This window comes from Halichoerus grypus, chromosome 6 (assembly GCF_964656455.1).
Source record: "Halichoerus grypus chromosome 6, mHalGry1.hap1.1, whole genome shotgun sequence".
Lineage (NCBI taxonomy): Eukaryota > Metazoa > Chordata > Mammalia > Carnivora > Phocidae > Halichoerus > Halichoerus grypus.
The window spans coordinates 103,187,771-103,210,974 of NC_135717.1; the positions used below are offsets into that span (position 1 = coordinate 103,187,771).

Below are 23,204 nucleotides of genomic sequence, written 5' to 3' on the forward strand. Positions count from 1 at the left end.
AAACTTGTCTTGGTCTCCCCACAATCGCCTTGAGGACTTGAAAAACTAGGTTTATTTATTTACTATAAATGCAAAACAGAGATACAATTTATGATATAAATGTTGCCCTTAACATACAGATATTTATCACTGACTGTTTTTTAATCAATTTCTTGGATTTTGCACACAGAAGTGTTCTAGTTGGTAATCATTACCTTTTAAAAATTAAATATTATCTGTGAAAATTATCAGATTAACAACATTAAAGTTAATTTTTTTTTTTTTAGCTAAAGACAGCATAATGGTGGAAACCAGTCCTCGCACTACATATGTTCTCTGAACTCTACCTCAGAAAGACCACTTGTAAGATAAGAATTATTTTTCTACAGGTGAGGTGGAATATTAACTAGAATTTCAATAATAAAGTAACTTACAAAGTGAATATTGCCAGTAAGTTGACATCATGGTATTCCAACAATTGACCTGAGAGACCACTGGACTTTTTCCCCCTCTGAATTCTCTTGCCAATCCACTGGAATTCAGCGCTCTGAATATTTTTTTTTTTTTTTAAGATTTTATTTATTTATTTGACAGAGAGAGACACAGTGAGAGAGGAAACACAAGCAGGGGGAGTGGGAGAAGGAGAAGCAGGCTTCCCGCAGAGCAGGGAGCCCGATGAGGGGCTCGATCCCAGGACCCCGGGATCATGACCTGAGCCGAAGGCAGATGCTTAACGACTGAGCCACCCAGACGCCCCCAGCGCTCTGAATCTTCATACGTAGGTGGCTGTGAAACATCACTGCCATTCCAGAGTGAACAATATTCAAAGCCCATTCTTACTATCCAAACCTGTAGGCCTCCACGGTTCAGATGCAGTTTGGCTCAGCCGGCCCCCCTCTGCCTCCAACTCTACATTCTAAATACACAAAAACTTTTATCAATTCCTCCAACCTGCCGGGGCCTTTCTCACCTCCAAGCCTGCATACATGTCATTCATGTTGAAAGGCTCTTAGTCCCTTTTCTGGCTTAGCTAACTCTACTTGTCCTCTAAGGTCCTGCTAAAAGGTCACTTCTTCAGCAAAATCTTAGTTGCCCCTTGGATTAGATTAGGTCCCCCTGATAAATGTTCTCATTGCTCCCAGTTTTAGCATAACAACTATCATACTAATTAATGTCTGCTTTCTCCTTTAGATTATAAGCTCCATAAGAACTGATAGCTGTTAGATTCTCCGTAAGACTTGATTTGCAGGGTTATTACAAGGATTAAAGGAGATAAGGCATAGAGTGCTCAGGGTTTAATAAAGAGAACCCATTTTTATTATATCATTTTACATGCTTGTTGCCAAAGTGTTAATAATGATAGCAATTCTGTAAAGCCTTTGGAGCCAAACAAAGACCACCTCAAAGCACCCCATCCTAGGAAAACTAGAGTGGTCATATCCTCAGAATATCATCAGAGCCAAGCTCAACTGTCATGGTATCCGCCTGATCCAACTTTTGTAGCCCCAGTGGCCCTTTCAGAACACTTCACAAAGCCTAACTTACTGTACATCTCCACCTTTCTGTTAGAAAATAGTAAGAAATACGATCAAAACAAGTTTAATGAACTACAAGATAATTCTGGAATAATTTGTGTGTTTCATAGGATAAATCAAGTAAATATATAGAGATAGATGGGAAAGAGGGTTTTCACCATGGGAAGACAGAGGTTGTTTATAACAATAAGGTAGAACTAACCACTAACACACATTAACAGTATGGATGAATTTCAAAAACATACAGAATGAAAGTAGGCACAGAGTACATGAGACGTAATTCCATTTGTATAAATTTCCAGATGAGACAAAACTAATCTATGGTGACAGAAAGTTGACTAGTGATTTTATGGGGTAAGGAGAATAGAATAGGATGTACACAAGCATGAAGGAACATTCTGGGGTGAGGCAAACATTCTATATCTTGATTGGAGTGGAGTTTACATGGGGGTATACATTTGACAAAACTCACTGAACTGTACCCTTCAAGACATACATTTTGTCATATGTAAATTATATACCCAAAAGTTGAAAATTATATTTATAAAAGAGCCTCTCTGTGGTGCTGAATTAGAAAAATACAATCACTTTTTTTAGAAACATAGAAGTGGTAATAACTTGTATCTTTTGATGTTTAATTACTGTGAAAAGTTTCGTGTGAGTGTGTGTGTATGTGTTTCTGCCAGTGTGTGTATGTGTGTTTCAGTTCACTGTTATTCCTCAACTGCAAAACCCCTACACCTTGGTAATTAAAAATGAATCCTGTCAGCGAGGGCACACTATTAGCCACTGTTTTGTATTACCTCGGCTTTTGTTGCCTGAATGCCTAGACACCCCATATGATGTAGAGATTAACTGTAATGTAATATATTAGTGGTAATTGCTCTCCTGAGTGAACCCAGGTCCTAACTCGTATGTGTAGATCACACAAATGTACAAGAACTAGAATCCTGGAGACATGGGCAACTTTCCATGTTATCTTTCCCATACACCACATTTTGGCAACATCAAAGATAGATCCATTATGCGTAGAAAATAGAGTAATATCTCCAAAAAGCTGGGAAATGTTTCAAAGCTTGTCAAACCAAAGCCTGCAGCGAACCCATCTTTGACGTCACACAGCTACAGATGTCCCAACGTGTCTGCTCTAACGCTCAACGAGAGAGATGTGGGTCATGGCACACCATATGCTGGGGGAGCATGACGCATTCCAAGCACTGGGTCTTACCCCTTAAGCGAGATGCGACAGTTGTTTAAAAAATAGCAAGAGTGCCCTAGTTCTGTTGAGAGAGCTATTACAAGAGGGAAATTCTCCTTAGCTCAATATGGTAAAAATCAGATATGATGTTTTTCTATTCACATAAGTAGAATTTCCATTGAAATTCATGCCTGAGAGAGATTAGAACAGATACGAGTTACATATAAGTTTGGCTTTGCTGGAACTGAGATATACCAAGCAGGATGTCACCCATCCAGTGCCCCGTTCTAAGCCTGCTCCAAGGTTCCTTGTGCAAACTGGAAGACCAAATAGTGATAATAATAACTATTATTATATATAATATGTTATATTATATATAATATGTTATAATATATAATATAGTTCATAATAATAATGATTAATAGTTATTATTAAAATTATTATTATTATTATTATCTCGGTAGGAAGCAGACTCTACTGACTTAGTTCCAGTCACTGGAACAGGCACAAACCTTCAGAGTGCTCTTAAATTTATCTGGTTTGCTTAGGAAATTTGAATCTCGCCAACCTCTTCCCCCCTTTTTTTAACACTAAAAAACTTGCTCCGCAGAGGAAGAAGAGTGCATTTGAAGCTTAGTTGAAATATAGCTGAGAGAAAATTGCTCAACGTAAGAGAAAAAGCCCCTAAAATACTCTAAGTGTGTCTTAAGGCTAAATTGCAAGATGTATTCCATTGTTTTCATGGGAGCGATAGTCATCATAATTTGAGTCAAATCAGGTTTTTTCCAGGTCTTGGGTTCTTAAAATTTCCAAAATGAATTGTTAAATAATCTGATCAAGAAAATTCCAGCAGGGATCCCACACCTGCAGGCATGTGGCCAGATAGGCTGGCGTCGGTCGCTTGGCCTCTCCAAATTTAAGCACTTTTTTTATGACTAACAGATAGGCCTGACACATTCAGGGGCAGGAGACATGGCTGAAAAACAGCAAACAAGAATACCTGACTTTACCTGTATTATCTCTCTTAATCCTTAAAACAACTCTGAGGCAGTGCTTTTTAAATCCATTTATACATTTGAGGAAACTGAGACCAAGAAAGGTTAGGGGACTTTTCTGTGGCCCCAGAGCTACTAAGAGAAGGGGAACACAGGCCTGTTTCCAAAACCCTTACTCTTCGTACTTCCTCCCCCGACGCTCTCCTCTTCTGTTCAGTGAGGACAATGAGGCCAGCATACAGCATTTTCATCTTTCAAAGTGGTCTCACATACATGGTCTCACTTGATAACCACAAGCCTCTGCATGATAGGAACAGGCAATAATATTTTCTCTGTAACACAGGTGTGGAAACAGCAATGTAGAAATTTTCCCAAGGTCACAACCCTAGAAAATGTCCAATTAGGCATTGAATTTAGTCTTCTAGGTCTAATTCAATGTGTCTTTCATTACATCTCATTTTTAAAAATTAAGTTGCCCCTAAATTTACAACCCCTACCTTTCTCTTTTACTCCTGTAGTTTGTGGGTCTTGAGCCCCGCGTGCTCCTTTGGAGATGGTTTGTTGTTTTTTTTTTCCAGGTGGGGCACAGAGGTTCTTACCTACAAGGATACAAACATCTTTGCCAAGTACTTCTAAATCTGAAACATATCAGAGCCAGCCATGGGCACGGTTGTTATAAGTAATCAAGTCTAAAAGAAATTGGTGCCACATTTTTTTAATACACTTTAATGTCTTGAACATTTGATAACCCCAGTTTTTCCAGTGGGCTTTCATTTTGATTCTGGCTCTCCACATACCCCACTTTCACATTCTGAAGAGCAAATCTCTTAACACATCTGGATCTTTTCCTTTTGGATGTTCTGGAAGAGAAAATCACAAAATAACACATATACACTTGTTTATGGTGTTAGCACTGCTTTTCCCAAGATACAGAGGACTGCAGCTGTTTATCATTTATGAATCATTCTAAAAACCCTTCTCTCCTGTGTTCCTCCATAGTGCCAAGATCGAATAGCTCCATATCCCTTCAAGGTCATCTCCAACCTCTGTGAAATATTGCAAGTGATCGGAAGGTTCACTTAGGATGCTAGACTTAAGAAGTAAATATGCAACCATCCAACCACTCCTAAGTCATGTCCCAACCAATCATTAGACGCTTTTAGCAAGGCACTTTCATACCACTCAGCCATCGTCAGGGAGATACATAAAATGAGAGTGTTTTTTAAGGGCACGTGCCCCTGCCTGTGCTTACTCCTTACATACATTACCTTCATGGTCCTCAAAACAACTTAAGTCTCACAATGCATGGTGAATATTTCTTTATTTTTTAAATTTTTATTTAAGTTCCAGTTAGTCAACATGCAGTGTAATTTATTAGTTTCAGGTGTACAATATAGTGATTCAACCTCTTCATATGTCAGCTGGTGCTCATCATGACAAGTGCACTCCTTAATCCTCATCACCTGTTTCACCCCCACCCCCGCCACAATCCACTTCCCCTCTGGTAAGCATGGTAAGTATTTCTTTTCTTTCTTTCTTTTTTTTTTTTTTAGAGAGAGAGAGAGTGCGGGGATTGGGGGCAGAGGGAGAGAGAGAATATCAAGCAGGCTCCACGCCCAGCGCAGACCCCAACTTGGGGCTTGATCTCACAACGGTGAGATCATGACCCTGAAATCATGACCTGAGCCAAAATCAAGCCGGACGCTTAACCAACTGAGCCACCCAGTCACCCCGAATGCTAACTATTTCTAACCCTCATTTTTCAGATGATGAAACAGAAGCCCAAAGACATTAAGTAATATGCTCAAGATCATACATCTAGTATGTGGTAGGACCACGATTTGAAACTAGGACCATCATTCCGAAGTCATTGTCCTAACTGCTATGCTATATGGATGTTATGCAGCTTATACAAATCTAGATTATCCCAATTTATACCATTATCCCACTCTATACTATACTATATTACCCTATGCTAAACTATACTATGCCATACTATACTATATCAGATCACACTATATCATACTGTAGTATAACAGACCGCACTAAAATATAATATACAATACACTATGCCACTATCTATTATCCATATAAACTATGCTATACTACACTACATTACGTTATACTATTTAGCATAGCTAATTTAACAATTTAATTTAAATAAGAGTCATTGTAACTGGAGTATGCCTACAAGGTCATCATGGAAGAGATACCTAACATCGTGGAATGGTTTACTGACCACATAGACTAGCCCACATAACAAGCAGAATGAAGTGGCAAAGCCCTAGCATCAGAGAATCTTTGCCTGGGAAATGTTTAATAGTTTGGCTCAGGAAATGCCACAGCATTTGGAGTGGAGATCCATCTGCACTTTGGGCTCAAAATTGAAAGATTTAGGGGGAAAATCTCCCCCTGCCCAAATTTTAAACACCTCTGATTTGCATAGTTTTGGAAGAACATATCCTAACCTGAAATATGAGTATACTGCATAAATAATTTTTTATAATGTTAACTGAAATTATTCTAAAATAAAGACTAATTTACCCAGAATTATGCAATCTTGGAAAATCAAGGTTTTCTTTTTTCTTTCAGCTTGTGTCCAAATGCATATCTTTACATGTTAAAATGAGAGCACAGGTATAATTTTATATTCAGCTTTCATTATACCAACTCTTTAAAAAAAAAAAAAAGTATTTTAATAGAAGGAAGAAACCCGCTTCCAGTGGTCATGTCAAAGATGAAACGTTGAGAAGAACCATGAGAGACAATGGACTCTGAAAAACAAACTGAGGGTTCTAGAGGGGAGGGGGTTGGGAGGATGGGTTAGCCTGGTGATGGGTATTGAGGAGGGCACGTTCTGCATGGAGCACTGGGTGTTATGCACAAACAATGAATCATGGAACACTACATCTAAAACTAATGATGTAATGTATGGGGATTAACATAACAATAAAAAATTTTAAAAAGAAAAAAAAATACAGGTAAAAAAAAAAAAGATGAAACGTTGGTGAAGAAACTGCGTGGAACTTGAATATTTTCTATACCTAGCAACCCTAGAAATACACAGAAAAAAAAATCAGCCTCATCTAACGGATTATTTCCCTTGATTTAAGCCACACCTTAGAACACTATTTATACTGAGTGAATGAAAACAGGCAAGTAGAGCCCAGTAAGTAATTCCTGCTCTTCTGGTTATGAAACCTTTGGCTTGTCTAAAACTAAATGTTGGCCACCTGTGTAAGATTCACAGTTATCCAAAAACCCAACATACAGATAATATCCTGAGAGCTAGCCAAGAAGGTATGCTAAACTCAGAAGTCCCTGTCAAACAGAAAAGGTGCATCAATAGACAAGTGTGATTCTGGAAGGCACAAATGACAGAGAGGATTATAGCAGGTGGGTGTAATCATTTCTCTGTTCTTCAGACAAAAATGAACAAATAAATGAAGTGCACTATGCACTTAGTGGAAACCAGAATTTCATGTTTATATACGTTGCATATCATGTGATCATCTGTCCCTTCATCCCCCAAATAGGAGCATCCTGGGTAAACCTTAATATCTATGTTTCCAAAAGTATTTAAGAGTGAGTTAACAAAAAATGTGTTAAAACTGGCTTGGGATAATGAAGGTCCATGTATGAGAGTGATGAATGCCTCCCATGGGAGCTCTCAGGGAAGCCAGCTTTGAGTCATGGGGACTGGTATTAGGTCCGGTCAGAATCTGACCTCTTCACTAATGATCTGGAAGAGGGTGTCAATGGCTCATTAACAAAATGCACAGCTGAGTGGAATGATCGATTGGACACCAGAAAGCAAAGAAATTAGTGATGTTAGTAAAATGAGTTGCAACTTAGGGAAATGCTTCCTTATCTATTTAGACAGCAAATCACCCTCTGAAACTCATTTAATGGGAGCAATCAGTTGGGAAGACACAGCTGGCGGCAGAAGCTGGGGGTGGGGGGAGAAGGTTAGACAGGAGATGGGAGGCTGAACCAGCACAGTCAGATTGACTCTCTGGAAAGACCTCACGACGGCTGGCCAGTGTTCACATGCTTCCCACAGCTCCTGCGACCAAGCCAGAGCTTCTGAAGTCCAGTCTGCTTCTGCCCGGTGGCCAGTCTGTCCTCTGACTTCTGGCTGTGGCCGGAAAAGATGTCTCCAGACGGCCTCCCCATTGTTGCTGTGTGCAAGGAGAAGTTGAGAGTGACCAACACGTAGCTGCTTTGGGGCCAGTTTCTCAGCCAAAGCCAGAGATGTGGGTCCAGACTCAGGATTGAAAGTTAGGAGTATTTCTGGATAGACCCAGGAATTATGTCTTAATCTTGGCCGATAGCTAATTACAAGTTTTCTGAGGTAAATTTAGAACCAAACAAGACTCAAACCACTTTGCATGCCAGCATTTGTAGGAAGTAGATCGTGGACTACCTGCTATTGCTACTATGTATCACATCCATCTGCTTAGAGGTAAACCCAAATTATTCTGAATAAGATTTGTATTTGGCTTTACACTTGCCTTTATAGCTTGATGCTGACCTTCCTTCCAATAGTTCCCTTATGAGTGGTCACTCCTGCGGAGCTCTCTTAGTGATTGCTGCTCATTAGTTAAGAAAAGCCATTTTAGGGGCACCTGGGCGGCTCATCCGGTTAAGCGTCTGCCTTCGGCTCAGGTCATGATCCTGGAGTCCTGGGATCGAGGCCCAGGTCAGACTCCCTGCTCAGCAGGGAGCCTGCTTCTCCCTCTCCCTCTGCTCCTCTACCTGTGTTCCTCCCTCCCCCAGCGCCCCCACTCATGCTCACACTCTCTCTGTGTCTCTCTCTCAAATAAATAAATAAAACCTTAAAAAAAAAAAAGAAACAGCCATTTTAGCTACAGGGTGAGAAAGTGGGGAACAAAACCTCTAGCTCCTCATTATTATGTATAAATTCTCTCCTCACTACCATGGGTGCAAGAATCATTACATTTCTAAATTTTTCCAAATCAAGGTAAATCTGAATGCATTGGGAGGATATTTAATATTTTGGTTGACAGGAAACTTGGGGGACATATTCAATCAGAAAAAATTCAAAGGGGGCTTCTGGTGTTGAGTCCATTACAATTGTCACCTAGAGCATCACTCGATGTATGAACTCATGTCCTTCCTCAAAGGCAGGCATCATTGCTCTTCACAGCCCTGCTATGCATGGCACCCAGTGCTTGTGTGCCTCTGTGGCTTGACCATTGGTCCTACTGAGACTTCCAAGACGGCAGCACTGTGGGTTCATGCCCCAGGCATCCACTAACCATGCTGTTAACGTCCTGCACCTCCTGGGATTGGGCCGATAGATCGCCACCAGTCAAAATGTAGGCTTAGAAAAAAGGGAAAAAGGGGGCCAAAAAAAAACAAAAAACAAAAAACGGTGTGCCCTCTCTCCTTCACCCTCTTGAGCCTGAACTTTAAAAAGTCTTATAACCCTGCCCCTAGGTAAGGGGACTTCATGCTTCCTGTACCAAACGGCCTGCTCACCCTTTAGAAAAGGAAAAGGGAAAAGTTCCTCTTCTCTCATTGCTTAGTGAATGTCTTCATCATGTTATCCTGCCACATGGCCATAAATGTTAATCCTGAGTTGAAAGGTTATGATTTTTAACCCCTGAAAGTAATAGATTGTTTCATAGTAAGGTCTGGTCACTGTTTAACCAAAATTCCATTGAAGGACATTATTTTATCATTATTTTCCTAAGACATCCAGATAGCTTCTTTTAAGCTTAGGGCTATTTAAGATTCAAAAGAGGTAAGGATTACTGTGTGAAAATGAATAGTAAATGCTACATGCCAAAGTTTATTTTGCCAAAGAAGAAATGACAATGATAGGCAGAATTGGCAAGGTTTTATGCATTTTAAATTAGAAAATACCCCATGGGCTGTGGACTTAGACAGGGCACCTCAGGCTTTAGGATGATTACTACTATAAAACTGATTTAGGGAGGGGTGCCTGGGTGGCTCAATTGGTTAAGCACCGGACTCTTGATCTCAGCTCAGGTCTTGATCTCAGTGTCATGAGTTCTAGCCTCACAAGTCTTGAAACAAGACTGACTTGGGGAACAAGCCCCCGCTGGTAGCTTCTCCCATCACTTTAGTCCAGAACTCCATACCCTAAATCTCTTTTAGTCCAGGATGCATATCCCTTCTTGTCTTGTAACATAAAGAGACCCAGTTTCAAGGCGCAGCCCTCTGAGAGCGCAGTGTTGTGGACATTACCCAGCATGAAGTTTTAGACAGTCTGGCCCAGTTCTGATGGACTTAACTGGGGACGAGCCTTCTCCTAGTTCGAAGCCACTACTGGAGCCAGAACCATTGTTTGTCAAATGTGACTGGATAGCCTTATCCAGCTTTCAAGAGAAGAGACCTGACATTTTCCCACCCCTGCAGCCTTTGCCTCTGTTGTTCCCGACTTGAAGCCTCCACTCTGGCCAGACTGGAGCCCAGCTCTTCTGATTCCTGCTCCAGGGCTCTCTCCCTTCTAGTTACGATAGCCGCCGCTGAGGCTACATTTAACGTCACCCTCAATTAACCTGACAGGATACAGTCTCCCAAACCCCTCCTGGGACTGAGAGAAAAGAAGAGGCTTAGGGTGGGAAATGGAAAAGGCTTTTATGTTTCTGGCTTTTCCTGCAGGTAAACCTCTCAGAAAATTGCTGTTTTATTGTTTCTAGGCACTTGGCTCTTATTACACCAATACAAACCTGGAAGGTTCTGTCAGCCCATCCATCAGCTTTCAAAGGATGAGGACCTTTGGGAAACGTGGAAACAACTCGACAAATTGGAAATGTTAATGACATGGTCCAAGTAAACACCAAATCGTGGACATTTCCTTCCTGTACCTTCCCCCAGCTGAAAATGACAGGGAACAAATTTGTGAAGGAAACTTTTTAAAAGCATGTGTGAATATGTGTGTGCATGTGCACATGTTCATACTCTCAAAGGGGAGAACCAAGCCAAAGCCATGGGGAATTTCCAAAAGGAAATGAACCTTTCTCAGAAAACCATTCTTTTCTCTCTGGAAATTGGGCTATATACAACCCAGAATTATTAAAATCTTGACTACATTCATGGGTTGTCAGATATTTCTCCCCCATAAATAAGTCATAAATTTAATCACTTACAAGTTTTTCTCCACACATCTGAATGACATGAGCTGCCCAGAAAACAATATTGATAATTTAGCTGATAGATAAAACCTCTTCTAATTTTGGAATATGTTGAGCATTTTTACAAATATTTAATGGATAATGAACTATTACTTCCCTGAATAAAATCAATCATCACGAGGTAGCAAGACCAACTTCACCTAAATTGCTTCTGGTGTATGTTGCATATCAGCAGTGGTAAAATGCCTTGGCTTGCCATTTAGACATTAAAGTGCTCCTTGGCAAATTATCCAATACCTCGTATTCCACTGAAGAACATGGCAGGAAAAAATTGGGACAGCCTGAATGGTGATTATGTTGTCATTGTTCTTCTAGATTGTTATAGTCACCGTTGCTGTTTTTATTCTAATAAATGCGAACTTTATTCTAATTCTATAATGATGTGCCTAGATATGTTTTGTTCCTGAAGATTCCCTGTCCACAGAGGGCACGATGAACTTCTTAATTGTCCCAATGCAGCCACCGTAAGCACATAGCAGAAAAAATCAGAAACAAGAATTTCATGCCAGCATTTGTAATTAAGTCCATCTATTGCAATTGTGACTCAACATTAGCTGGTTTTTAAAATAAGTTGTCTGAACTATGTAGGTAAGATTACAGTTCCATATGTTGTTAAGAAAGGCAACTTGAGTTTGATTTTGAAGTGGACACTCACATTGTTCTTGGGAAGTTTTCAGCAGATTGTCTGTAGACTTAAAGAGATTGGCGTGTTTTATTTCCACCTCGAAGGAAAGAAAAACATATTTTTTTAATTCTAGAATTATTGTTAAAATTAGGTTCTAAGAAGTTTCTGAGGATATTTTACTCAGAAAATGTAGGATATGTGTGGTAGGAATAAAGAGTTACTAGGTGATAAAAATCTAAAAGCTACTATAGAGATGATATTCAAAGATTTTTTCCAGCTCCAATCACCCATTAGTAATTTTTAAGAGGGCAGGCGGTGCTGTAGGGGAGTGAATATACCTGTGGTTGGAAAGTGTTCATACCATTAATATGCAAATTTTACTAACGATGTTGGTAAATAATCTCTTCCGAAGATGAGTTGAAGTAATTATAGAAAACATCTTCGTTTGTTCATTATTAGGTTAGATCTTATAAATCTTTCAAAGGCCAAATGAGTTAAAAAAGGAAATTTTTCATATGTTCAACCTTATATTTTCCTCTTTCCATTTATCATTATGTATATCCTTGCTACGTGTCAGATTTGATGTGGGTTTAAAATAAAAGACATATTATGGGGCGCCTGGGTGGCTCAGTTGATTAAGCAGCTGCCTTGGGCCCAGGTCATAATCCCAGTGTCCTGAGATTGCCCTGCATGGGCCCCCTCCCCCCCCCCCCCCCCCCCCCCCCCCCCCCCCCCGGCTCCGCAGGGAGCCTGCTTCTCCTCCCGCCTCTGCCCCTCCCCCTGCTCATGCTCTCTCTCTCTCTCTCTCTCTCGCTCTCTCTCTCGCTCTCAAATAAATAAATAAATAAATAAAATCTTTTTAAAAAGAGACACATATAATAAATCTATTAGCACAAACGACAAAAGAACAAAGGTTATGTAACAATATGGAAAGGATAATTGTTAAAAAAAAAAAAAGAAAGAAAGAAAGGATAATTGTTTTGAAATTTTAGCCTAAGGATAACTATCACAATTCAACAGAAAATTTAACTCGGAATTTTCTAGAAGCCAAAACAAAACTGGAACAAAAATTACATAGCTCTTACCATTAGAAATACATAGATATTCACAGATGAAAGTCAAACTTTTCCTAGCTATTAAAAGAAGTATATCAAGTGAGCTTTTATATTAGAGGTATTTCTAAAGTTGACGCCTAATATTTATGTAATGTTATACAGTTTATAAATCTTTCTCTTATGAGTGATTTGATTGAAATTAATTTATCAATTGGAATATTGAGAAGATCTTGGAGGGAACTGAGAGTAGTGCATCTTCACTATTGGATGAGAAAAGGAATACTTCTCCTAAGGAACACTTTTCCTCTTGGCACCCTCTGATTTCATGTACTCACCAAGCTAACTTGGTTTCTAAAGTATGGTACCATCCTAAAAGTTATTTTATATTGTGAACTATCAATATTTTCAGATAAAAATTAAACTACTGTGGGGCACCTGGGTGGCTCAGTTGGTTAAATATCTGACTTCAGCTCAGGTCATGATCTCAGATCCTGGGATTGAGCCCTGAGTTGGGCTCTCTGCTCAGCTGGGAATCTCCTTCTCCCTCTCCCACTGCCCCTCCCCCCCACCCCTACTTTCTGTCTCTCTCTCTCTCTCTCTCAAATAAATAAATAAATAAATAAACTGATGTGCATTAGGCCAGTTAAGCTGGGGGAGGTGGGAGTTCTTCAAGAATCTGGACAAACTGACACCAAATTTCCAGATTTGTTGATTTAGGAGACCAAACTTGGGAATGCAAGAAGGTAAAAGAAAACAGGAATTTTTTTGAATAGATTACTTCTCTTAGACATTTCCCCACCCCATTACAATTTCAATATGGGTTAAAGAGAATGAGTTCTCTCTTTTTCCCCACCTTTACTGAGATATAATTGACATATAACATTGTGTAACATTGTATAACTTGAAGGTGAACAACGTGTTGATTTGATACACTTCTGTATTGCAAAATGATTACCACCATAGCATTCTTTTTTTTTTTTTCCACCATAGCATTCTAACACTTGCATCATGTTACATAATTACCATTTCTTTTTTGTGATGAGAACATTTAAGATTTACTCTCTTGGCAACTTTGTGCTTGAGAAGAATGTGTATTAGGCTGCTGGTGGATGGAATGTTCTCTAAATGTTCTTTTCATCTGGTCTAACATGTAGTTTAAGGCCAATCCTTCCTTATTGGTTTTCTGTCTAGAGGATCTATCCATTGTTGAAAGTGAGGTATTGAAGTCCCCTACTATTATTGTATTGCTATCTATTTCTCGCTTCAGTTCTGTTAGTATTTGCTTTATATATTTAGGGTTCCTAAAAAGAACGCTTTCTAGTGTTAATAAAAGACTTCTATAAAACCAGCAGGGTTCTCAGTGTGCTTAAATCATTGACCTCTATAAATATTTAGTTAGAAAAGTAAAACACATTCATAGTTCTTACATTTTAATCCCTTTGGCTTATTAACTCAACAACACAGGGTTTTTTGATATTTAAATAAGAAATCTTGAAAAAACAGCCAACCACTGAACAAAATACATGGGAAACTCATTAGGGAGCTCACTTTTCTTTGGGTCAACAAGGGAAGTTATAATATATTTGTTCTAACATGATGAAGGGTTCAAAGTGTCTAAAGTAACAAAGTCTTTAGGTTTAAACACTAGAAATATTTCTTTTCCATCATGGTCAAAAATATTTCCAAAGTATTCTTTGTGAGAGCAAACGATTGACCAAAATTTACAAATATATGTAATTGATTTATATATTTACAAATACATGTAATATACATATAAACCTGGGCAATATCCACCTAGTAATACTCACTTGCATCTCTACCTGACAAAATTCATTTGCATCTCTATGAATGGAAATCATTTGCGTTACTACCAGTTTTCTGCAATTTACAGAGTTGCAGAATAGCTGAAAACAACAAAAGAGGGGACACCTAAGCAATGCCCAGCATTCCAGTGAAAGGACACCCAGTAATTCTTTTCCCATTTCAAAATCTTTCACATTTGTCCCCTGAGAAATTTTCATTCCAAAATAAAAGTTTTAACAACATCTCCATGGGTTATTTCTCAACAAAAACTAGTGACATAAAAATATTCCCAGCTCCAGATACCTATTTCTCTTCCCTTCACCATTACTAAATTTAGGTTATGTTTGAAGAGTTTTGTTCATTTAAAATTTAAATTTGGTGGAGTAATTTAAGTGTTAGGGTTATCAGTTTTAAAAAGGATCATATTTGGATTCAGCATCACCAGAAAGCAATTTATAATTATTCTATTGATAGCTTAAGATGATGAACAAATCCGTACCTCCTTCCAGTAGTTTTCAAAAGGCAGAAAAGAAGCATTGCGAAGACTAATGTAAGGTAAAATTAGTCTTTTTCTACTAATCACTCTATTATAGGCCTATTCCTTCCTAGTCTTCTGACATCAAGGGTATTTTGCAAGATTGAGTATATCTCAGCTCCAATAATCCCGACAATATTGGCAAAATTTTTCTCCCGTCAGGAATCTGAAGCTTCACAGAGTTCTTCGAATTGTATCTAATTTAAGTATAAGACACACATAAGTCTATGTCCAAAGTAGCCAAATCTGATTATGAGTAGGGGAGCTTCAGGGATTTCAAAGATCATCTAATTTGACAATTCCATTATAAAGCAAATCCCTCCTGATTAATTTGGCTGGTGTGGTATTACAAAAAAGGAAAGCATATTTCTGAGTCAAAGGACCAAGGGGACCAGTTGTTGGCTGGGTGACAAAAAGTATCTGAGGGCTGAGATGCCTACCAAGTGGATTGTTTGTTGTCTTTGAGAAGAAAGGGATGGATATAGTGGTAGAGTTTACTATCAAAAGTATAGCACCTATAAGAAAAGTGCAATTTGGGGGGGTGCCTAGGTGGCTCAGTGGAATAAACGTCTGCCTTCGGCTCAGGTCATGATCTCGGGGTTCTGGGATTGAGCCCCGCATCAGGCTCCCTGCTCAGCGGGGAGCCTGCTTCTCCCTCTCCCTCTGCCCCCCCCCCCAGTACAAGCTCTCTCTCTCTCTCTCTCAAATAAATAAGTAAAATCTAAAAAAATAGAAAGAAAAAAAGAGAAGTGCAATTTGGGATGCTAAGAGTAAATGACAATTCTCCTCGTGAGTTTATGGGAAAAAATTATATTAGTCGGAGTTCTCCAGAGCAACAGAACTATTTAGATATACATATCCTAGAGAGAGTAATAGGAATTGGCTCATGCAATTATGGTGGCTGAACAGTCTCATGATCTCTTGTCTGCAAGCTGACATATTAATGTAAAATGTCTCTCTCAGATATCAATACTTTTACACTATTTCTTTTAACACAGAGCAGTATTGAAGCAAGGAAAGACGAAGATGCAAAAAAAAAAAAAAGCTTAATATTTAAAAATATTTATTGTTTTGTGTCTGAGAAGATGTAAAATACCTGAATATCTTAAATAAAATTAATCTCAAACGCATCGTCTGAACCAGATAGAAGGCAGATGCCCCTGAATCTAGAGGAAAGTTTAATGAAACACTGAGTGCTCAGAAACCAGGACTCAAGCTGTGAAATTTCTTTTTCTTCTGTCCCTTTCAACTGTCTCTCTGGGGTCCCAGCTCTCTGCACTTGAGCACCTCCTTCACTGCTCTCCATTGTCAAGGATCCTCACCTTCTTCCCTCTGAAAAAGGAGGCAACACAGAGAAGAGGGTGGGCAGGGCTGGCTTTGAAGGCAATTTGAGGAAGAAGAAAAGGCCTGTTCTCTATAAAAGATTATTATTAGAATCACTCTTTAGGGATAAAACTTTGTCTCTGAAGAGTTCCTATAAAAAATATATAAGCATGTTTCTTGAAAAGCATAACATACCAACCTATTGCACATAACAACAAGGACAATTTTACTAGTCTCTTTTACTGTTAACTTAGAAATTGTGGTGGCTAATTTTATGTATCAACTTAATTAGACCATGAGGTACCTACATATTCCATCAAATATTATTCTGGGTGACTCTGTGAGGATGTTTTTAGATGAAATTAACATTTTTAAAAAAGATTTTTATTTATTTATCTATTTAGAGTGTGTGTGCAAGAACAGGAGGGGCAGAGGGAAAGGGAGAGAGAATCTCAAGTAGACTCCCCGCTAAACATGGAGCCTGATGTGGGGCTCAATCTCAGAACACTGAGATCACAACCTAAGTGGAAACCAAGAGTCAGATGCTTAGCCAACTGAGCCACCCAGGCACCCGGGGATGAACTTAACATTTAAATTGACAGATTGAATGAAAGATTGTTCTCCTCAGTAGAGGTTGGCCTTATCCAATCAGTTGAAGGCTTGGATAAAACCAGAAGGTTGACCCTCCCCGTGAATAAGAGGGAATTCCTCTTGCCTAACTGCCTCAGACTCAAACAATCAGTTCTTCCTGGGTCTCAAGGCCGGGAGCCTTTGTATTGGAACTCCATCATTGGCTCTCCTAGGTCTCCAGCTTTCCTGGGGCTTGTCAGTCTCCACGGTCCAGTGAGCCAATTCCTTATTATATATAAAACATACGTTTTATTGGTTTTGTTTCTCTGGAGAGCCGTAATATAGAAATCTAGAAGATTATGGAATTAATTTCACACACACCAACCTAGAGCAGGTTTGGTCATCTGGCCCAGTCCACTGAACATTTTAGCACAGATTATGCCCACAGTGTAAGTGTATGAGTCTGACGGGAAAGAAAGAGGAGTGGCTCCAGTGTAAATTGCCTGGGAGGAATAAGGTCCTGTGTGTGGAGAGAGACTCAGCCCAAGGAAGAGCTAACGCTACCAGAGTGTACAATAATTTTGATGAAAGGATGAAAACATTCATGCTCCAAATTTTCCATTTCATTTCTCATTAACTAAATTTTAGGTCACCACAATGAACCGAAAATGGATAAAATGTTGCCTGTCTTGGAACATTTTTGTTCCAGACAAATGTGTCCCCTTGAGTGAGTGGTCAACTATCCAAATATTTTGCCTGAAATTTTCCAAAACAAAAAACAAAACCCAAATATTTGGCCTGAAATCCTTTTGTTTGGGATAAATTTGGTCAATAAAAAGCCAAATCAATGGTAAATTAGGCATTTTAATTTCTCCTAATTGGATGTGTCGAATTCCACGTAACTAAATACAGTAACATTCAGCAATGCTAAATTTCAAGGAGCTTGAGAGTTAAGAGATTTGCAATCTTCAAGATAAATCAAGTAATCAAGCACCTTGGGACATCTAATTCGTTTACATATAATAATTAGCACTTTAAAATACAAAATCATTAGACCGGGAAGCTTAGGAGCCAAGGCAGAGCACTTACGCAGCTCTTTCAGTATTGTTAGCAGAAACAGTTGAAACACGTTCGGTGCCCAGAAATTAATCATCAGACCCAAGTGATCCACTTGAAAGAGAAGGAGGAGGAATTTGCTCTGCATCTCCCGATCATCTCAAGAGTTTAAGAAGAAACTAAAATGAGAAGAAATGTTTCAGAAACTGAGCCCCCAGACCCAAACCCCAAATCGAACCTGGGACTTTTCCTAAGTGCGAGCAGAGCAAAGGGCGGTAAAGGCAAACAGCCCGGGGCGCCCCCTGAACAAACTGCGCGGGGCGGGCAGGAAGCCCCCGGCCAGGAGACCCTTTCTCTTGGTTTTGGGAAGGTGCTTCGGGCAGCTCCGTTGCCCCCCACCCCCCACGCGGAGGCTGCGAGCGCGGGGCGCAGGCCGGCGGGGCACAGAAAGGCCCGGGGACGAGACGCGGACAGGGCGCCGGGCAGGAGAGCGTGTCGCCGGGCGCCGCCGCCGCTGTTGTCCGGGGTCCTGAAAGCCGGGAACTTCCCGGGAAGCAGCGGCCACTTTTCTCTGTGTCAGAGCAGGGGGTGTGGGGGTTTCAGGGAGCGCACCTGCTAAGCCCGCCCTGGCCCTGGGCCGGGAGGTGCGGGCAGATGAGGCCCTCCCCAGCCCCCTGGGTGGGGGTGCGTGATTGGGGGGGCGGCGGTGAGCACTGCCGGGAGCATCAGGCAGGACCCCGGTGGCCCTTCTCCGCCTCTCGGGCAGCCCCGCGCCGCGACCCCGCTCCACCTGCGCGCGAACTCCGGCGGCCGGGGACGCGGGCGCCGGGGGCTGAGTGCGGCGGCCAGCGGGGCGGGAGCGAAGGGTGCTGGGGGTGGGGGGGCGGCCCTCGTCCGGGGATGGAGGGGGGGCGGGTGGAGGCGAGAGCGAGCGGGGCATGCGCAGTGGGGCGGAGGAGGTGGCGATGGCCGGGGGAGGCGGGGGGACTGCTGTTTATTTGCAGCTGGGCCAACTCGGCGGCGCAGGCGGCGGCGGAGCGCGGGGCGCCAGCGGCAGGTCCAGCTGCCGCCGCACGATGCCAGAGCCCACCTCCGGGCAGCCGCGGCGCGCCGCCGGGGCCCCGGCCGGGGAGGATGCCAGACGCCCGGGAGCGGCCAGGGCAGCGGTGGCGGCGGCGGCACGATGGTGGTGACAGGCTCTGCCCGAGGCGGCTGCGGGGACCGCGCGCCCTCCCGGCGGCGGGACCGCGGACTCGCGCCGGCCGGGGCCGCGGCGCTGCTGGCCGGGGCGAGCTGCCTGTGCTACGGCCGCTCCCTGCAGGGCGAGTTCGTGCACGACGACGTGTGGGCGATCGTGAACAACCCCGACGTGCGGCCCGGAGCCCCGCTCTGCTGGGGCATCTTCACCAACGACTTCTGGGGCAAGGGCATGGCCGAGAACACCAGCCACAAGTCCTACCGGCCGCTCTGCGTCCTCACCTTCAAATGCGCGGGCGCACGGAGAAGTTGCGAGACTGGCTTGAGGAGCGTTTCTATTTCTTGCTGCCTCGTCCCCTCCACGCCTCCCTCCTCTCCCAGCTGTGCTCCCCGGTCCTCTGCCCCGCTTCTCTGAGCTCCTGGGGTGGCTGGGGAGGTGGGCCTGGGGTGTTAGGACAGTTTCTCCAAATGTCTGTGATCCCGGTGGACTGTTCTTTCTGGATAGAGCTGGGAGCAGGCTGAAGAAGCCTCATCATCACTTGCTGTCACCCTGGTCCCCTACCCTCCCCGTCGCCATGACCAAATGAACTAGCCCTAGTACAGCCCGCTCCAGAGGGATGTGTGGAAGGGGCCAGGATGAGGGGCACGCTGCTCTCAGGATGGTTAATTTCTTAGAGTCTTGTGGAACTTTACAGATGGGGGCTCTGTGTGAACCTCTTTGGAGTCGCGTTCTATCCCAGGAGGTAGCTGGGATCTGACAACTTCCTGGGTTTGGGGGAGAAGCAGAGATGTCAAAAACTGTAAACTCTGAGACTTTACCCTTCTTCCAAGCAATTACCTTGCCATATTTCATACATGCTGGCAGAAGACAGAAGAAGCCTGGGTCAGACAAAAAGTAGTTTATCACTTTATTACTCAGGACAGAACAGTCAGCTTGAGCCACCTGCTCAGTGGCTTCCCCTTGCCCCCCGGGTCCATGGGGGTGATGCAGAGATGGCTTAGATGGACGTTTCACCTACCAGTGAATCTCAGTCTTTTAAAGGGGCTCTTAACAATTCCTCCCCCAGACACCTTGTCCCCAGAGGAGAGATTACCTTTATTGTCCTGGTCAGGAAACAAATACGGTCTCTGTTCCAAAGGGAGACACTATCTCAGATATTCTTGAAAAGACAGTCTGGGACAAAAACTGTAATAAGAGGTACTGAAATGACAGGGAGAATTTCTTCCCAACAAGAAGTAGGCATGGATCCCAACACACCTTCTAACCTTGGCTGTCCTCCAATTCTCCACCCACAAAACCAGTAACAATCAAGACCTTTCTGGCATCCCATACAAGCTGGTTTTTCCTTTATAAATTTGGAGTTACTGTTCATTTCTAATGTGAATGATGTGAATGATTTAAAGTGTCAGGGGGAATCCAAAAGTTTTTAGGGTGGAATATTCAATTTAAATGAGACCTAATCTTAGACTTTTCATTTAAGAGAGAACAAGAAAAATGGCTGTTGTAAATTATCTACAAAACACATTTTATCTTAGTTACTCAGAGAAGAGAAATTTGAAATGTGGGGAACCTGATAAATCATGCTTTCCAAGTCTGAGTGTGTGGGAGGGATGGTGGTATCTAAAGAAAGGGTTCTATTTCTGGGTTGTGGGGGTTTTGTGTATATGATGTAGATGAATCTGAGTGGTGGGAGGCTTCTTATGAAGCAATCTTTTGTAATCAATAAATTCTTTTTATCTTCCTTTGGAGCCACTTGCCTGGTTTTCCTACCTTTGAGAAGCTAGTTATCCACTTTTAAAGAACGAATGCTTGTTGATGCCAAAGTAATGTCATTGTTTTTCTAACAGCAGTAGATGTTTCCTGTTCCAAAATGTCCTGTATGATCTGAGCCCTGGTCACCTCTCCAACTTCATCTCTACCTCGCTCACTTATTTCAAGCCGACACCCGGGATCCCTCGTTCCTTGTGCACAACAAATGCGATGCCACATCAGGGCTTTTGATTTGCTGCTCTTCTTGCAGATATTTATGTGTCTTGCTCAGTCTTTGCCTAACCTCGCATCATCAGAGAACTCTTCTCTGATTATTTTATCTCAAAAAGTAAGCACTTCTCCCTGACTTCATCTGTACCCTCTTACCTTGCTTTTTCTTCATTGGCATTTATCACCATCTGGCATTAGATATTCATTTGATTATTCCTACCCAAAACCCCTCACTACCATGTGACCTCCATGAGGGCTATCCCTAGCATCTAGAACCATTTCTGCCACACAAAACAGTTTATTTTTAAGTAGACTTATTCATCAATCAATGAATAATTTGGGGGGATGTTTGGCAACTTTCCAGATAATTTTTAAGACAAGGCTGTCTTTTTTCCTTTTTTTTTCAAATGTAGGAATAAAGTCTTTTGGTCTCATTCCCTGGCTTCTTGCCTTTCTCTCCCTTGCTGCAAAAGAAAAGTTGAGGCATCCTAGGAGTTCCCTGGACACATCCCAAGGATTTGGCTGGCTCTGATTCTGAGAGTACTTCTAATACTGTGTCTCTCAGCTAAAACCTGCTGCCTCTAACTGCCTGAGGAAGACGAGGATCTTCAGCACTTTTCACACCTTCCTCCTCGGGACAGCACATTGTAGCAGAATAACTGGGGCGGTGAGGGGGGGGTGGGGGGGCAGCAGGGATCTTCCTAAATGTGCAAGCTCTAGTCATCATATTTCCTAAAGCCAAATGCACAACCACAAGTGTTCTCTCCACACCCCTCTGTCAGCAAACTGTCTTCCATTTGTGCTGGTGTCCAGCTTTTTCTGAAAAGTGGTCACTTTTATTTCAGGCAAAAAAAAAAAAAGGTACCCATGAAATACTGTTTTCTGTCAGAATAAATGGAATAAAAGACCTGAAAATACCCTGTTCTCATAGGAATTAGCATGTCTCTCTCCGCCCGTCAGGACTCCAGCAAACACACACCTCAAAGGACAACTAGTTTACTGCTAAAACTAACTGCTTAGCAACCAGTTATAAAGAAGACATTTGGCATTGATATGATCTCATTTTTTTAATATTCACTGACTTCGTGTTCTGAGGGTTTTCCTCTGGGACATGCCACCTTCCACATGTGGTTGGGGATCTTTGTTTCCACACCCTTCCTTTGGTGCAGTTGTTACTCTGAATACTAAGGTGACAACAGTGACAATAGCGACTCCTGAACTTGGTCATGGGTGTGGGCTCCTCTTGACCAGCCCCCCCCTTACCCTCACCCCGTGTTTCATCCCTCTGTGCAAGAATGTCATGCATTAGACTTGAATCACAACCGTGAACTCTGCTTTCCCTTCCAAGTGCACTATATGTTTGCATTGGTGCCTGCGAATCACAGCCTTTGGTACTTTAGATACATTAAGTGATGATCTGCTGATTTGTTTCTGGTACTGGAGGGAATGCAGAAGAAGAGCAACCGAAGTGATGAAGGGCCAGAGAGACTCGCCTGGGAGGAAAAACAAGAACCAGATGTTTTGGTATTGGTTGAATGATCTAAGAAGACGATGGGAAGTACTTCTGAGCAATTGAGCTGAGAGAATGTCGAGATGGGAAGAAGAAAGACCGGCAGCTTTAGAGGAAGACAGGAGTTTGGGTTTGGTACTGGGCTGTGGAAACACTCAGAAAGTATCGTAGAACTCTTCATTTAAGACCCTGGAAACAGATCATAAAGGAGCATATTTCAGTTTTTCTTCACCGGATTTTAGCTTAAATTGCAAGCAGATGTATGTTGAGTTACTGGAGAGAGCTGGGTTTCGCTAGAAAGTGTGGCAGTTAGCTCTCAGCATCCTGCCCTAAACCCTACAGATCCCTGGGCTTCCTCCAGCTTTATTAAGTTAACATTTATGGAGGGTAGCTCAGGGAATATCTGCTTTGTAACAAGCACACTAGGTTATTCTTAGATACTCAAAGTTGGGAACCACTGGTTATAGTAAGAGCTAACATTTATTTGTGTAGCATTTACTGGGTATGGCATTTACTGTCTGAAATACTTGATCATTTCAACCCTCCTCACAGCCCAAGAATTAGGTATTTTTATTGCTACAGTTTTACAGGTAAGGAAACTGAAGCGCAGAGAGGTTAAGTTACTTGCTCAGCTGATGCAGCTAAGAAGCATCAG

The 23,204-nt window shown here is 41.9% G+C and overlaps 1 protein-coding gene across 6 annotated transcripts; it reads right to left on the reverse strand.

Moving 5' to 3' along the window:
- Window positions 1-4,210: 4,210 nt before the first annotated feature.
- LOC144382356 (uncharacterized) lies at window positions 4,211-18,738 on the reverse strand. Of its 6 annotated transcripts, none has more exons than XM_078075834.1 (5): window positions 18,474-18,738; window positions 17,895-18,040; window positions 11,550-11,586; window positions 7,733-7,888; window positions 4,211-4,567 (listed from the first exon to the last, which is right to left on the reverse strand). In XM_078075834.1, exons 2-5 carry the CDS (start codon window positions 18,007-18,009, stop codon window positions 4,423-4,425), a joined length of 453 nt encoding a protein of 150 aa, XP_077931960.1. In that variant the 5' UTR covers window positions 18,010-18,040; window positions 18,474-18,738; the 3' UTR covers window positions 4,211-4,422. The 6 variants fall into 6 exon arrangements, 2 of the variants coding, with proteins under 2 accessions (XP_077931960.1, XP_077931961.1); XM_078075835.1 differs by lacking the exon at window positions 7,733-7,888 and adding an exon at window positions 10,430-10,577; XR_013449129.1 differs by lacking the exon at window positions 4,211-4,567 and adding an exon at window positions 10,430-10,577 and having other exon boundaries at window positions 7,271-7,888; window positions 11,550-11,616.
- Between the last annotated feature and the right edge of the window lie 4,466 nt (window positions 18,739-23,204).

What these genes read in the sequence shown, in the direction of transcription:
- LOC144382356 (XM_078075834.1), bottom strand. Translation starts at nt 18,009, where the DNA reads ATGCAGAGCAAATTCCTCCTCCTTCTCTTTCAAGTGGATCACTTGGGT. An exon ending in GAAAACTTCCCAAGAACAAT is followed by an intron (nt 7,889 to 11,549) that starts GTGAGTGTCCAC and finishes CCTTGCACACAG; the next exon opens with CAACAATGGGGAGGCCGTCT. An exon ending in CACTGGCCAGCCGTCGTGAG is followed by an intron (nt 4,568 to 7,732) that starts GTCTTTCCAGAG and finishes TTTCTCTTCCAG; the next exon opens with AACATCCAAAAGGAAAAGAT.